The sequence below is a fragment of the Bubalus bubalis genome, chromosome 4, assembly GCF_019923935.1.
Source record: "Bubalus bubalis isolate 160015118507 breed Murrah chromosome 4, NDDB_SH_1, whole genome shotgun sequence".
Lineage (NCBI taxonomy): Eukaryota > Metazoa > Chordata > Mammalia > Artiodactyla > Bovidae > Bubalus > Bubalus bubalis.
Window position 1 is genome coordinate 7,478,286 of NC_059160.1, and position 13,699 is coordinate 7,491,984.

Genomic DNA, 13,699 nt, shown 5'->3' on the forward strand with positions numbered 1-13,699 from the left:
GTTCCAAAGCACGTCAGAGCCCCTTACCTTTCTTGAATAAGCCACCCCCAGAAAGGGCACAGAGATAGTACAGGGTAAAAGCAGGAAAGTGTGGGTACTGCTGAGTCCCCACACAGAGGCCATGAGCAGACAGGCTGCAGAAGAGCCAGCAAAGGGTGGCCCATGGGGCCACTTAAACCGAGAGTAGTTTGTCCCCGCCAGCGAGGCTCTGTGTGAGCCAGGGTCAGCGGGCTGCCTTGTTTGCGCAAGGACACAGACCTTCTGCCCCTCACCCCTCGGAATTTCTGCCTTGGGGCATGCCAGCCAGCCGGCCAGCTCGTCCCACAAGGGCCCCCTGGCACAAGTGCTAGGAAGGGAGGAACAGGAGTGACATCTCGGGGACAGAGGTCAAAGTGCACGTGTTTATTTTCTAGAACAAAGGCTAAAAGAAGCAAGTTTCTTTCGTTTTATTTTAAGAAGGACAAAAATTGTTATTAAAACATCTACATTATTATCAAGATACTAGACCTTATGAATATTTAATATTAAAGTGTGGTATTCTTAAATTTTTAATACACAGACATTTTTAAAGGACCATTAAGTTGATTACTGCCCACCTGAGAAACGCAGCCTCCCTCCCGGCCCCATCCCTAAGGGACCCTCACATCAGGGGTGCCTGTCCCCGCTTTGCCGTATCCGCCGTGATGTCTAGTCCCTGCCTGCTGGCGGGGGGGACACAGGCCCGCTCCAACTCTCTGAGCCTCTCGGTCGGGTTCACAACTGAAATAAACACACTCATCATTCAGAGTACACGCCTGTCTCCCACCCCCACCTCCTGCTCCCTGCCTGCCTGTGGCTCTCTTCCAACCCCATGGGGGAATCCAGCTCCGGCCAGGCCAGGGTGCCCCCAACATCCCAGGGGCCTCTGCATGGATAACAGGCTGGAGAAGAAGAAAAATCTGGATTCTAACCCTATTCCTTCAGGTGGGAGACAGACACCAAGCCCTTTTCTTTCCCTGAGCACACGTGCTCCCTCCCTACTCAGCAGGGGTGGTCTGGAAGCTCTGAGGCAGAGCTGAGCCCAGGCAGGGACCACTTCTGCCCCTGCTGCCCAAAGTACCTGCCCTCCCCACCCCACTTCAGTCCCTCAATCCTTGCAAAAGGCTTGCTGACCCCGAAAAGTCCTCCTCGTTATGCCAGGATGGCTGCATTTTCTGGCCAAATGCTTTATCTTTAGCCCTCATTCTTTATCATTAGATGTGATTCCTCGGATACCACACACATATATAATATTATATAGAGCGATATATTTAATACCTGTGTATATATGCATCACGGGGGCGACATATATACACACTAGAAACAAGGCTGGTGACGACAGACTGCAACGCACGGATCAGGGGAAACAAGCGTCATCAGCATTCACGGCCACGGCCCCCACCTCGGGTCTCTCCTCCGCCCCCAGCCACGCCACCAGCACCCAGACCCCTCAGTGCTGGCCTGCCGGGGGGAGGGGCGGGGAGAGGAACGATGCATGCCACAATTATCAGGAAGAGGTCGGGCAGCGGCGGCGAGAACGGGGTTCTCTGTGGCCCAGGGTGCCCGTCATCATATCATCGCACACTCGAAATTCTTGTTGGAGGGGAAATAAAGGGTATTCCATTCTCTCTGTCTCACCCCCCACCCCTCACCACTGACTCCAGCCTTGGTCCTCGGCTCCTTCCGGGGGACCCCACCTCTTGTGCCAATGGTGGGGCGTTCTGGAATGTCTAGGGAACCGGGGGAGGCTGGGTCTGCCCACAGTGGGTGGGATGGAGAGGAGGGGGTGCACGCAGACACATCAGACAGGTGGGATGGGAGAGGGCTTGGTTGGGGGGGGCGGGTGGGAGTTGGGGGTCAGCTGGGGTCCCAGGCAGCTGGTAGGGCCAGGATCAGGGAGGGGCTGGGATGGATGGTCCTAACTGTATGTCTGGGTTGAGGGGAGAAGGTGGAAGGACTCTGCTGAGTCCCTAAGAAAGAGGGGCTGTGTCTGATCCTGGAGCAGCCCATGGTGCCCACGGTCAAGTCTCCCTTCTCCCCACGTCCCATGACTGCCCACCCTCCCAGTCCCCTCCCCTCCAGGACCTTGTGCAGAACCTGAGCCCACAAGCGCCCTGCCAGGTAACCTCCTCTCTGGAGCAGGCCATAGGGAAGTGACCTTCACTGCTACACTCCTTCCGACCATCCTCAGAGGGAACTGTCCCTCTACAGGGTGTGGACATGACCCACCCCTGGGTGGGGCTGCCTGGGATCCCAGCTGCTGATTCAGAGACTGTCACATCCCTGCCGAGAGCCTGGAGGCTCCAGCTGGTAACTGGCCCTGAGTCTTGTGACCACATGTGCATCCCAGCTGAGCCATGCCGTGTGCTGGGGATGCTGGGCAGATCACTCCCCTCTCCTAGGCCTCAGTTTTTCTATCTGCAAAATGGTGGTTGGGGGTGTGTTATCTCTGAAGGCTCCGATGATCTACAATCTACATTCAGTGGCCCACAAAGAAGAAGGGCTGGGCAGATGGCCTCAGCAGAGAGCCAGGCTCCCCAGTCAGGCTGCAGAGACCATGAAGTCCAGCAGCTCCCATTCTTCCAACCAGAGGGGAAACTGAGGCCCCAGAGGGTTAAGTGACCTGTGCAGTGTCTCCAGTCCTGTCCTGGGGCTGTGTTTTAAAGCTAGTTGGGGGCCTCCTGCCCTTGTTGTGTCCTGATCTGCCCCCAGGGGCGGGGAGGGTGGGGTGGGAGTGGGGCAGGGAGAAGGACCCTCCTGCTGCAGATTCAAGTGGGGGACCCCAGGCTCCCCAGCCCTGAGCATTGGGCCCCCTTGAGGAGCAGACAGAAGTTAAAGCTATAGGCTGAAGCTGGAGGGGTCAGCCAGACCCCTCCCTCCACAACCAGGAGAGCTGGGGTCGGGGAGGGGAGGCACTGCCCAGGGCTTCGGTAGGATAAGAACCCTGGGACCAAGGGGTAAGGGGGAAGGCTGCAGTTCGTGCACCTGGGTATGCACGGGGGCGGTGGTGGGGGTGGGGGCAGAGAGGATGGATGGGGCCCCGGGGTGGGGGGCTGCCCAATGCCCCCTGCCCCCAGCCCTGGCTGGCCCCAGTCCTCCTAACAGCACTCTGTTTCCACCCCTGACCCCTGATCCTAGGACTTCACTTGTGGCCAAGAGCTGGCCTAGTCCCCGGTGCCGGCGGCAGTGGCAGGGGCCTCCGGGGCGGCACCAGGGGCGTTCCCATCCTCCTGTAGCAGGAAGTTGTATTTGCCGAAGTCGTCGTCCCGCGGGCACAGGAGCATGTCCTTGCGGGCCTTGGCCAGCTTCTGCTTCAGAACCTCACGCCGGTCCAGCCACTCGTTGAGCTCCTCCTGCCCGTGAGCGCAGCGGCACTTGTCGCCGTCCGGGCAGGCCTTGCCCTTCTGGAGCCTGCGGGCAGCAGGAGGCTCACTGCCCAAGCCCTGCGCCCTGGCCTCCACAGGCTGCCCGGCCTGGGGCTGGAAGTCCCCATTCCCCCCAACGACAAGGCTCTCCCCAGCAGCGTCAGCCCCAGGACAGCAGGCCTGGCCCAGCCTTCCCTGAGGATCTCACACATGGAGGAGCAGTCCCCGCCTCCAATGCCCCCATGGTCCTCATGCCAGGAGTGACTGTTTCTGGACACGCCACCCCCGTCTGCCACCTCCCGGCCAAACAGAACCAGAGCCAGCCGCCCCACAGCCCTCCAGGCCCTGCCACTCCGGCCCCCCGGCCCAGCCCTCCCCGGGGGGCACCTGTCACAGAGCCGGAACTCGCCCATGGGGAAGCGGTAGGCCCAGCCGCTGGCGTCGCTGTCGGACGTGAACACCTTCTCCTTATGTTTCTCTGACTGGATGTGCTGCTGCCACTGCTTCTTGCTGTTGCTATTCTTGCCACAGAGCCAGCAGTGGTACCCCATCTGGGGACACGGCCACCGTGGGTGCCCACTCCCCGCCCCTCTGCCCAGACCACTTCCCCCAGGAGACTAAGGCCCTCCCCTCGGCCCTGCCAGGTCAAGCTGGGACCAGCCTGCGGGTGGGCGTTACCATGATGTCGGCGTAGTCCGTGGGCATCTGGATCTGCTTCTCTCCTTCCCGTGAACCGACAGGCGTCCCTTCCCCTGGCTTCCCAGGGTTGTGTTTCTTCAGCCACATGTCATAGGTCTGCTGCATGTCCAGGACTGGTGGGCAAGAGGGGACGGAGGGCCTGGTGAGCATGGATCCTCCTTCCACTCTGTCCCACGACCCCTGCAGGACCCCAGCTGCGGGGCTGCCTGGTCCACTGGAGACCCAGAGAGGGCATGGCCCAGGGCAGGGCCCTGGCAGCAAAGTGAGGTTCAGCGGGTGCCCTGGGGCCTGCCAAGTGGGGCTGTCGGGGTCAGTTCTGCCCCACCCTGCCCACTCACTCTTGTTCTCCTTCATGAACGTCCACATGTCCCTCTCCTCTGGGCTGTGTGCGAAGGAGCAGTTCCCCACGTACTGGCACTTGCGGCCGTTCTGTGCGTGGATGCAGAGCTGCAGTGGGGGCGTAGGGAAAGTCTGCTGAGTCCTGCTGGACAGTGTAATGGCCCCAGCCAGCGGGCAAGCCCTCCTGGGCCCCATATCTGAAGCCCTGATGCCACCCTGCACCCCGCCCTGGCACTCACATCGTATTGCTGTGGGAAGTTGCGAATGGACGGCAGCGGCCGCACCGATACCCACTTCCTCTTGGCCTTGGACATCACCAGGAGGACCCGCCGCTCCTTGGTCCAGCTGCAGGACACAGCGGGCTGTGTGACCTCCTCAGAGAGCCCGGCTTTCTCACCCGTGGCGCTTGCCCCGTCCACCGCCCGTGCCCCTGCCTGGCGCCTGGCTCACCAGTGCCGCGCCTTGGCACTGCAGTACTTGAGGTCCTTGTCGGGCTCCACCACCTGCCCATTCCTCCAGCACTGGCCACACACAAACTTCATCTGCAGGTCAAAGGTGCTGGGCCCGTGAGTCCGTGGGGCACCCTGCTGGTGAGAGGGGCTGGTGAAGCCACAGGACCAGGCTGAGGCCCCGGGGTCTGACACACAAGCTGCCTGGAGCCTCGGAGTCAGCAGTTCCATTCCCACTTACTGGTGGGAAGTGAAAGAACAGAAACATTAAAAAAATTAAGATAATGGCATCCAGTCCCATCACTTCATGGCAAATAGATGGGGAAACAATGGAAACAGTGACATTTATTTTTTGGGGCTCCAAAATCACTGCAGATGGTGACTGCAACCATGAAATTAAAAGACCCTTGCTCCTTGGAAGAAAAGCTGTGACCAACCTAGACAGCATATTAAAAAGCAGAGACATTACTCTGCTGACAAAGGTCCATCTATTCAAAGCTATGGTTTTTCCAGTAGTCATGTACGGTGTGAGAGTTGGACTGTAAGGAAAGCTGAGTGCTGAAGAATTGATGCTTTTGAACTGTGGTGTTGGAGAAGACTCTTGAGAGTCCCTTGGACTGCAAGGAGATCAAACCAATCAATCCTAAAGGAAATCAGTCCTGAATATTCGTTGGAAGGACTGATGCCGAACTGAAGCTCCAATACTTTGGTCACCTGATGTGAAGAGCTGACTCATTGGAAAAGACCCTGATGCTGGGAAAGATTGAGGGCAGGAGGAAAAGGGGACGACGGAGGATGAGATGGCTGGATGGCATCACTGACACGATGGACGTGAGTTTGAGCAAACTCCGGGAGTTGGTGATGGACCGGGAGGCCTGGAGTGCTGCAGTCCATGGGGTCGCCAAGAGTCAAACATGACTGAGCTACTGGACTGAACTGACCCCCTAACTCCAGGCCCCACGGCCTCTCAGCATGGGGGCCAGGCCTGGGACAGGGCTCTGGTCTCCTGAAGGAGTACTTGTCACCTTATCTGGCTAGTCCCCACGGGCCTGCTCTGTGGAGCTGCTGGAGTGTCCCTGGGCATGGCTTGTGACCTCGCAGCTCCCTGCTTTTGCACATGCCTGGAATGCCCCTCTCTATCAGGCTTGTTCTGGAAACTTCTGAAATTCAGCTTAAGCACCACCTTCAGGAAGCCTTCCCTGAAGTTCTCCTAGGTAGCAGCTGGCCATCCTGTGGGCTGCCATAGTACCTAAACCACCTCACGCTGACTGCCTCATCTAGTTACGAGGGCCAGGCCTGGTGGCGAGCAGGTCCTAGAGGGTGGGGCTGGAGGAGCCTGCCAGCCTATCTGTGGGACAGACTTCTGAGCAGCCCTGGACTCTCTCTTTTTTTTTTTAATATTTATTTTTATTTGTTTGTGTCAGGTCTCAGTTGCGGCATGCAGGATCATCAATCTTCGTTATGGCCTGCAAGATCTTTTAGTTACAGCGTATGGGATCAAGTTCCCTAAGCAGGGATTGAACCCGGGACCCCCTGAATTGGGAGCATGGAGTCTTAGCCACTGGCGCACTAGGGAAGTCCCATCCTCTCTGAAGCCCTACCATGTTCCTTCCCATTCTCTGTCTCAGCCTTTCCTTTGCAGGCAGAGGGCCTGCTCTTCTGCATTCCTGCCTGGGGCAGGGTCGGGGGCTGGGCGAGAGATGGAAGGAGTGCCCATCAGCCTTGTCTCCTACCACTTGCAACCCCTCGCCCAACTGTGCTGGCCACCCTGCTGGCCCTCCTGTCAGCAAGACCTTCCCAAGCTCCCTGGGGCCTCAGATGTGGGGTCACCCCTCCAGGCAGCCCTCTCCTCTTCCTCTCCTGCCATGGGAGGATCCTCTGTCCCTGGCACTGCCTAGACCAGGGCCTCCCCTGAGCAGGAGGGGGCTCTCACTTTGTTGGATTTTTGTTTGTTTGTTTTGGCCGTGCCACCCAGCATTTGGGAGCCTAGTTCTCTGACCAGGGATTGAACCCGTGTCTCCTATGTCAGAAGCACAGAGTCTTAAGTGCTAGGTTGCCAGGAAAGTCCCTCCTGTGTGTTGAATGACCCTCTTGCTGGGATTCATGCAGCCTGGCTCAGCCCCAGGTTAACACACATCCCAACAGCAAGGTAAAATCCCGCCTTTGTAACCTGGCTAAAGCTACCTGGCAGGCCCCTATCCGCACCCTCTAGGCCCTGCTCTCTATTGGGCCTGGCCCTCACAACTAGACGAATCAGTCAACACGAGGTGGTTCAGATCCCACGGCCTGGTTAAAGCTGGCAGGAAGTTTACGTGTCACCAGTGATTTCGAGATGTCCCATTGATTCCTCACAGAAGTGTGAGAGGGCCCATTTCACAGGTGAGGTAAGTAGAGTCCAGGGAGTCCCAAGGCTTAGCCACTGCTCTAAGGAACAGCCACGCTGGCCCACAGAGTTTCCTTTTCAGAACTGCAGACTCAGCATCTTCTTGCAGCAGACCTGGGGGTAGGGGTCATTCCCACTGAACTGAGTGGAAGCAGAGGCTCAGAGCGGTCACTAACCCTGCCGCGGGTAAGTGGCCTGAGGACAGAGATCTGGTGTGAGGCAGGTGCTCCCGCTCCCCTGTACGGTGGCACAGCTGCACCGGGAGCACCAGGCCCGAGCAGCTTCTACCCTGGCATCCTGTCCTTGACCTCAAGCTGCCATTGGCCCCACCCTCTGATGGCAAGCGAGACACCTCATGCCCGGGCCACAGCCAGGCCTGGCACAGAAGGCCTGTTCCTGAGCCAGGCCCAAGAGTGGCATCTCAGGGGGGCAGGATGCAGGGGGGGTCAGAAGAATGGCGGTGGTTCAGACTTGGTGTTCTCTCTCTAGCAGACGACGTTGCAGGTCCAGCCTGAGTCCTGCATTGCTTCCCAGCTGGGCTCCTGGCCAGCAGCAAAAATAAACTGCATGGCGGGTGGGGAAGAGGACTGAGTAGGAGAGGGGCGGAGGACAAGAACCACTAGGAAGAGAAGAGAGAAAGAAAAAGGACCAGGAAGGAGCAGGTAGGCCAGGAAACTGAAGGCCGAGGTCAGCCAGACTGGCCCAGGCATACCCCACTGGCCAGCCTGCCTGCTCCCTGGCTCCCAGCCATACCCAGGCCGGCCTTAAGAGGGGCCTGAGGCCCAGGGTCCTCCCTAGGTGACCAGTGGGTGGGCCGGGCATGGTGGGAGTCATCCCCCACGTGACTGTCTCCTGGGCCCTAAGACCACCCCTCTCTCCCCTCTATCAGATAGAGTTATAATGACCCCTGCCTCTTGGGGAGAGTGTGAGCTTCAGGGGTGATGGGGTCCCTGCGTGGAGCAGGGACATGGTCAGCTCCTGTGAGCCTCACACTGGCCCTGGAGATGGCAGGCAAGATTCTGATCCGCGGTTTATGAATGAGGTGCCCTCAGGCTGACGGGGATGGAGCGGCTGGGTCGGGAGCAGAGTGGACTCTAGACGAGCCGTCAGAGAACCCAAGACCACCTCTGCTGCTCTCCCAGGCAAGTCTCTAGCGTGTCCTGAGCCTCAGTCTCCCCTCCCGAAAACACCACCACGCGCCAGCTCACGGCAGGGGACCCGGGTGAGGATCCAGAGGGATAGGAAGTGATATGAGCAGTGGGGGCAAAGGCTGAGGGACACCAGGACGTTTACAGAGTCTCAGAGGCCCTCCAGGAAGACAGTCATTCATTACAAAGGAGGAGAGATCAACTTCACAACAGAGAAAGCTTTCCAGTAGAGGCACCTTTAATCAAGTTACCGGGGAAGGGACAAATGGAGGTGACATGTCTCCAATCAGACAATCCCAAATAGACAGGCCTTTTACAAAGCATCTGGTTCTTCAAAAATGTCAATGTCAGGACTTCCTTGGTGGTCCAGTGGCTAAAGACCCTGTGCTCCCAATGCAGGGGCCCTGGACCCCCGGTCAGGGAACTAGAGCCTAAAGCTGTAACTAAAGATCCTAAAGCTATAACTAAAGCCGTAACTAAAGATCCTAAAGCTATAACTAAAGCCATAACTAAAGACCCAGGTGCCACAACTAAGTCCCAGCATAGCCAAATAGATAAAGAATAAATATTAAAAAAAAGTCAATGTCATGAAACACAAAGACTGAGTAACTGCTGTAGATTAAAGGCGATCAAAGACACACACACACACACACACACACACACACACAAGACAATAAAGGAATACAATGTGTTGCTGGGATCTGGGGAGGAGTCACAAAAATTTGAATAATAGTACATCACTGGAGGAGGAAACAGCAAGCCACTCCAGTATTCTTGCCTGGAGCATCCCACGGACAGAGGAGCCTGGCGGGCTACGGTCCATGGGGTCACAATGAGTCGGACATGACTGAGCAACTAAGCACGTGTGTACAGTACAGCACAATCCGGATAATCACCCCAGCGTGAATTTGGTGATGTTGGTAACTGTACTGTGGTTATTATGGAAGAGAGTGTCCTTATTTTTACACTGAAGTATTTTGGGGTAACGGGGCATCATGTCTCCATCTTACTCTCTAATGGTTCAGAAAAGTGTGTGTTTCTATAAATAAATGTATATGTGTGTATGCACACACACACACACACACACAGCACAAAGTGAGTGTGGACAGTTGTAAAATGTTAACATCAGGGGACTCTAGAAAAAGCTATACACAAATTCTTTGTGTTCTTCTTAAAATTTTCTGTTAAATAAATGACGACTAGGTAAAGAGATGGGGGCTTCCCTGGTGGCTCAGATGGTAAAGAATCTGCCTGCAATGCAGGAGACCCGGGTTTGATCCCTTGGTCAGGAAGATCCCCTGGAGAAGAGAATGGCAACCCACTCCAGTATTCTTGCCTGGAGAATCCCATGGACAGAGGAGCCTGGGGGGCTACAGTCCATGAGATTACAAAGAGCTGGACTCTCCATTACATAAAGATAAACCAAAGGGATGGGGAACGGGGGATGCCCCTTGTGGGGGCTGACCCCACCCCCTATGCCAGCCCAGGGTCTTACCAAGCTGCTGCTGGCTTTCCCTGTGTGAGCCTCCATCTGCTGCCAGTATTTCTTGGATTCCTGGACGATGTCTTCGTGGGTCATGCCTGGAAAGAGAGAGGGGGGAAAGACATGGCATCCCTGGAGCTCAGTGAGGAGAAAGGCGGGGGGTCCAAGAGGTGTTGATGCCACCCCAGGCCCAGGGAGGAGCCCCACTTCCCAGTTAGGCCAGGGAAAGACGAGGGGAGCAGGGATACCCTGCATGCTCTCTAGGCCCGTTGGTTCATCTGCTGCTGGAGACAGAGGCCTGATTCCAGGTCTTATTCCAGGTCCCACAGAGAATAAGATGCAGGAGCAAGATGTGGGCTCTGCAGGATGACAGGGGCCTCCCTGTACCCACGCCAGTGTCTCTGTCCCTCCCCTGTCCCCTGCCTCCCTCAGTGGGGACCTCAAGTCTGACCCCTGCTCGGTGGCCTCTAGCCCACAGGTTCTTAGGGTTTCATGTCTGGCCCAGCCCGGCTGCCCCGCTTACCAAGGGGCCAGGACTTCACTGCCATTTGGTAAAGGACAGATACCCAAGCCTGGTGGCCCAGACCCTCCCAATCTGACTGTGGACACTGAGCGCACCTCCAAGGGGCAGCTCACAGCCTCTTCCACGAGGCCTGCCCTCCTCCCAACCCAGCTCTGGTCTTCTAGATCCTTCTGCAGACCCACTTCATTTGCAGTCTGGCCCTGTGGATATCGCTCCCCCATGGCAGCTCCCCAGTAGGGCCTTACTCGGCCAGGCATCTGCTTGGCACCCACCTTCTTGCTGATGGATGCATCTCCAGCCCAGAGCTCTCCTGGGACCTTCCAGACCCCCATCTGGCTTGCCTGCTTGACCTTTCCACCTGAAGTCCAACAGGCAGCTCAGACCGCCCCACATCCCACACAAGCCTAGACGTGATCCCCTGACCTGCTCCTCCCTGTCTCAGCCCACAGAGTCCCCACTGGAGTCAACCTGATGCCCTTTCTCTGTCTCTTACATCATGTCTGGTTCATCAGCTCCCGCTGGCTCCACCATCAAAATACCCAGAATCCAATCACTTCTACAACCTCCACCGCTGCCACCAGGGCCTGAGCCACACCCCCGGACCCCCCTCCATCTGCCCTTGGCCCCTCTGTTCTCCACCCAGTAGCTAGAGCGAATTCTTAAAAACACTGATCAGGTCATACAACTCTACCCGCTCAACCCCCGACCCCCGAACCCTGCACATTGTATTTAGAACAATCTCAGCTGGCGCTAGTGGTAAAGAACCTGCCTGCCAATGCAGGAGACATAAGAGACTGGTGTTTAATCCCTGTCGGGGAAGATCCTCAGGAGAAAGGCATGAACACCCACTCCAATATTCATGCCTGGGAGAATCCCACGGACAGAGGAGCCTGGCGGGCTACAGTCCATAGGGTCACAGTCAGACGTGACTGAAGCGACTTAGCATGCACACATGCATGCAACTATTTCTATTTCTGTTATGATCTCGAGACTTTTTCACCTCTTAGGCCTCATCTCTGATACTGCCCCTCCCCCCAGCACGAAGCTGCTCTGCCCTCACAGACGTCCTTCCTTCTGTATCAAGCTTGCTCCTTGGCTGCCAGCCTTGCTGATCCCTCTGCCTGGAATGCTCTCTCTGCCCTTCCTTGCTCAAATGCCACCTACTCCGAGAAGCCCTCCCAGACTTCCTAATCCCAAATGCCCCATCCCGAGTCCCTCTCCGTCTTCCTGCTCTGCTTTCCTTTCCTCATGTTACTGATGTACGTCTGAAATTCTATCACCCTACTCCACCAACTCTCAGAAGACAAGGCTTGTTAGATGCACCGTTATTTTATGCTGCACACACAGAACAAAAATGCTGTTAAGTGAACGATGACAGGCAGCAGGGGACAGTGTGCCTCCTGGAGCAGAAGGATGGAGGGTCCCTTACCTCCCCGTCCGACTGTCTGCCTTGCTCTCATGTACATCCCAGGGCCCTGAGGCCAGGGGCCTCCACATGCTCACTCAGGACCCTGATGGAGTAGGTGCTCAAGGAATCCCGTCAGGTGAGCCAGCGAGCAAGTGAATGGCTTTTAACCTCCTCATTGCTGAGGCGGAGCTGACATCACTGCCTCACAGAGGAGCAGTGGGGCTCAGTGAGGGGCTGCTGGAGACCAGACCACCCAGATGGCCCATGGAGCTCTGCCTCCTGGCTCCTCTGCACTGGCTCCCCTAGCAGTGCCCACACAGGGATAAACCCAGGGTCTTCTGGGCCTGGAAGCCCCCTAATGCAGAGCCTTTGAGTCCTAGGATGTCCAGGAAGTACTGGTTTCTCTGCAGCCCCCATCACAACATCACTGCCCTCCTCTGAACCCTGCAGTCCTCTCACCCTCACCTGAGCCCCCACCCGAATCCTCACCTGAGCCCCCACCTCAATCCTCATCTGAGTCCCCACCTGAGACCTCACCTGAGTCCTCACCTGAGCCCCCACCTGAGTCCTCACCTGAACCCTCACCTGAGTCTTCACCTGAGCCCCCACCTGAGTCCTTGCCTGAGCCCCCACCTGAGCCCCCACCTCAATCCTCATCTGAGCCCCACCTGAGACCCCACCTGAGTCCTCACCTGAATCCTCACCTGAATCATCACCTGAGTCATCACCTGAGCCTCCACCTCAATCCTCACCTGAGCCCCCACCTGAGTCCTCACCTGAGCCCCCACCTGAGCCCTCACCTGAATCCTCACCTGAGTCCTCACCTGAGCCCCCACATGAGCCCTCACCTGAGCCCCCACCTGAGCCCCCACCAGAATCCTCACCTGAGCCCCCACCTGAGTCCTCACCTGAATCCTCACCTGAGTCCTCACCTGAGTCCCCACCTGAGTCCTCACCTGAGCCCACACCTGAGCCCCCACCTCAATCCTCATCAGAGCCCCACCTGAGCCCTCACCTGAATCCTCACCTGAGTCCTCACCTGAGTCCTCACCTGAACCCTCACCTGAGCCCCCACCTGAGCCCCCACCTGAGTCCTCAACTGAGCCCCCACCTGAGCCCTCACCCGAATCCTCACCTGAGTCCTCACCTGAGCCCCCACCTGAGTCCTCACCTGAGCCCCCACCTGAGCCCCCACCTGAGTCCTCACCTGAGCCGCCACCTGAGCCCTCACCTGAATCCTCACCTGAGTCCTCACCTGAGCCCCCACCTGAGTCCTCACCTGAGCCCCCACCTGAATCCTCACCTGAGTCCTCACCTGAGCCCCCACCTGAGCCCTCACCTGAGTCCCCACCTGAGCCCTCACCTGAGCCCTCACCTGAACCCCCACCTGAGCCCTCACCTGAATCCTCACCTGAGGCCCCACCTGAATCCTCACCTGAGTCCTCACCTGAGCCCCCACCTGAGCCCCCACCTGAATCCTCACCTGAGCCCTCACCTGAGCCCCCACCTGAGCCCCCACCTGAATCCTCACCTGAGTCCTCACCTGAGCCCCCACCTGAATCCTCACCTGAGCCCCCACCTGAGCCCCCACCTGAATCCTCACCTGAATCCTCACCTGAGTCCTCACCTGAGCCCCTACCTGAATCCTCACCTGAGCCCCCACCTGAGTCCTCACCTGAGCCCCCACCTGAATCCTCACCTGAGCCCCCACCTGAGCCTCGATCCTGAGCCCCCACCTGAGTCCCCACCTGAACCCTCACCTGAGCCCCCACCTGAGTCCTCACCTGAGCCCCCACCTCAATCCTCACCTGAGTCCTCACCTGAGCCCCCACCTGAATCCTCACCTGAGCCCCCACCTGAGTCCTCACCTGAGCCCCCACCTGA

The 13,699-nt window shown here is 57.6% G+C and overlaps 1 protein-coding gene across 4 annotated transcripts in view; it reads right to left on the reverse strand.

Moving 5' to 3' along the window:
* Nucleotides 1-431: 431 nt before the first annotated feature.
* Nucleotides 432-13,699, reverse strand: part of ZC3H7B (zinc finger CCCH-type containing 7B) — a 56,819-nt gene continuing 43,551 nt past the window's right edge. For 2 of the 4 annotated variants that reach the window (XM_044940815.2, XM_025282795.3), the window contains exons 17-23: nucleotides 9,897-9,982; nucleotides 4,872-5,005; nucleotides 4,661-4,766; nucleotides 4,421-4,529; nucleotides 4,062-4,195; nucleotides 3,771-3,934; nucleotides 432-3,429 (exon numbers count right to left, since the gene is read on the reverse strand). In XM_044940815.2, coding sequence (XP_044796750.1) covers nucleotides 3,183-3,429; nucleotides 3,771-3,934; nucleotides 4,062-4,195; nucleotides 4,421-4,529; nucleotides 4,661-4,766; nucleotides 4,872-5,005; nucleotides 9,897-9,982 — 980 coding nt within the window. In that variant the 3' untranslated portion in view covers nucleotides 432-3,182. Of the gene's footprint in view, nucleotides 3,430-3,770; nucleotides 3,935-4,061; nucleotides 4,196-4,420; nucleotides 4,530-4,660; nucleotides 4,767-4,871; nucleotides 5,009-9,896; nucleotides 9,983-13,699 lie in introns of all 4 variants that reach the window. The other 2 variants (XM_025282793.3, XM_044940816.2) reach the window with 1 other exon arrangement.